This window comes from Vigna umbellata, chromosome 2 (assembly GCF_029865625.1).
Source record: "Vigna umbellata cultivar VRB3 chromosome 2, Vumbellata_1.0, whole genome shotgun sequence".
Classification (NCBI taxonomy): Eukaryota; Viridiplantae; Streptophyta; class Magnoliopsida; order Fabales; family Fabaceae; genus Vigna; species Vigna umbellata.
Window position 1 is genome coordinate 29810739 of NC_142166.1, and position 2126 is coordinate 29812864.

General features: G+C 42.4%; 1 protein-coding gene across 1 annotated transcript; it reads right to left on the reverse strand.

The window, feature by feature from the left end:
* Nucleotides 1-1285: 1285 nt before the first annotated feature.
* Nucleotides 1286-1912, reverse strand: LOC148203782 (uncharacterized). Its single transcript, XM_088107752.1, has one exon. It carries the CDS (start codon nt 1910-1912, stop codon nt 1286-1288), a length of 627 nt encoding a protein of 208 aa, XP_087963878.1.
* Nucleotides 1913-2126: the final 214 nt, after the last annotated feature.

Genomic DNA, 2126 nt, shown 5'->3' on the forward strand with positions numbered 1-2126 from the left:
TATCATTTACACTTTGGGACGAGCGTTCGGTATAAGACCGAGCGCCACTTAAGACATACGTTTTTGTCGAGACCATTCGCTGAATCAAAATCATAGAAAATTGGAATTTATGTAAGATGGGATACTTAAAGATTTGTTTTTAACAATTTGACTAAGTGTCTGGATGTAGGTTCTCAAGCTTCTCAATTTCTCACACAACACTCATGATCTATACGTTTGGCCGAACGCTCAAACGTAAAGCTATATATAAGAGGGCGTTCGTCCTCACATAGAATCCTTTCCAAATGAAAGGGTTCAGCTATTTCAAAGATGACACTGAGAATAACGAACGGTCAAAGACCATTTCGATAACGATCGTTCTTTAACATAGAATTTCATATCCAGATTCATCTTACAGTAAATACATTTTTCATTATAAACTTTTATACATTAAATTGCTCATATCATAGTACAAATCCATACTTTTTCATACATCATCTCATCATACATCTCATTTTTCAATTTAATCAAACCATAGAACATTGCATCACTTTCATACATCATTTCAGAATCATATTCATATACCAAAAGTCCAATATCATAAATCATACTTCAAACATCACATAAACGCACATGCAATACAGAAAATCATATGAATTAAATCTAATAAGCTTCCCTTACCTATAGAAACGTGCGCTCGTTCTTCAGACAGAAATCAGTTTCCAGTAAAAATCTCCTCTACCCTTAATGCTCAACCCCAAAACTCCTCAAGCTAAATTTACAGAAGACCAAGATTTGATTCAGAGTTATGCATGAACGCTGATAGGGACGAACAGTTAAGGACGAAGTACTTACCCGTTCAGAATCCAGAAACGTTCGGTTCCACTTGAAGCTTATAACGCCAGGACTACTTCCACGGTGCCTGATTGTTGATCGGAGAAGAAGAAAGTGAGTTACGGTAGAGAGAAGATGGAGGTTCTAGTGAGAAGGAGGAGAAGTGAAAATCTGAGATTTGGAAGGGGAGAAGGTGCACGCAGGAGAGTGGGAGATTTTTCCAGAAAATCACTTTTGTTCAAAATCCCACTTTCAGACGAACGGACGTCCCCCTGGTTGACACCTGCACCCCACCATTCACTTCAGAAACTTCCATTTTGACAAGTGGCGTGCATGCAGGGCTCTGTGGGTGGATTTTTTTAATGTTCAGAACGCGTGGCACGGTGTATTTATGGAAGCAAGGAGGTGATTCAGCAGGGAATTAATGGGACGTGACAATCCCCCTAACTACAAAAATTTTCGTCCTCGAAAATTAAAGCTTACCAGGAAATAGATGAGGGTATAAGTCCTTCATAGCATCTTCCACTTCCCAGGTAGAGTCGCCCGTCTTTTCGTCCCACACCACTTTCACTAACCGAACGTCCTTCCCTTTATAGTACTTGGTGCGGACGTCTTCAACACGAACCGGCTTCATCTCTAGCGTTCGGTCTTGACGAAGACGAACGTCCTCTAGCTCCAATATGTGCGAGGGATCCGCTATGTATTTCCGGAGTTGAGAAACGTGAAACACCGGATGAAGGTTGGACAATTGGGGAGGCAAGGCTAGCTCGTATGCAACTGGTCCAATCCTTCTCAAAATCTGATATGGCCCCACGAACTTGGGAGATAACTTCTTGGATCGCAATGCTCTGCCTACTCCAGTAGTTGGATTTAGTCTAAGAAAGACATGATCGCCAGCTTTGAACTCTAAGGGTCGTCTCCTCTTATCTGCATATGACTTCTGCCTGCTTCTAGACGTCTTCAACCTCTCTTGAATTAACTTCACCTTTTCAGTCGTTTGTTGAACGAGCTCTGGTCCCGTTAATACATTCTCTCCTTCTTGAAACCAGCAAAGTGGTGTGCGGCATTTACGTCCGTAAAGAGCTTCGAAGGGAGCCATTCCAATGCTGGACTGGAAGCTGTTGTTGTAGGTGAACTCCACTAACGGCAAGACTTCATCCCAAACGCCCATGTGATCGAGTACGCACGTCCTTAATAAATCTTCGAGCGTCTGGATTGTTCTCTCGGATTGACCGTCCGTCTGAGGATGGTACGCTGAACTCATTTGGAGTTTGCTGCCCAGTTCACTTTGCAAAGACTGCCAAAACTGAGAG

What these genes read in the sequence shown, in the direction of transcription:
- LOC148203782 (XM_088107752.1), bottom strand. Translation starts at nt 1,912, where the DNA reads ATGGCTCCCTTCGAAGCTCTTTACGGACGTAAATGCCGCACACCACTT.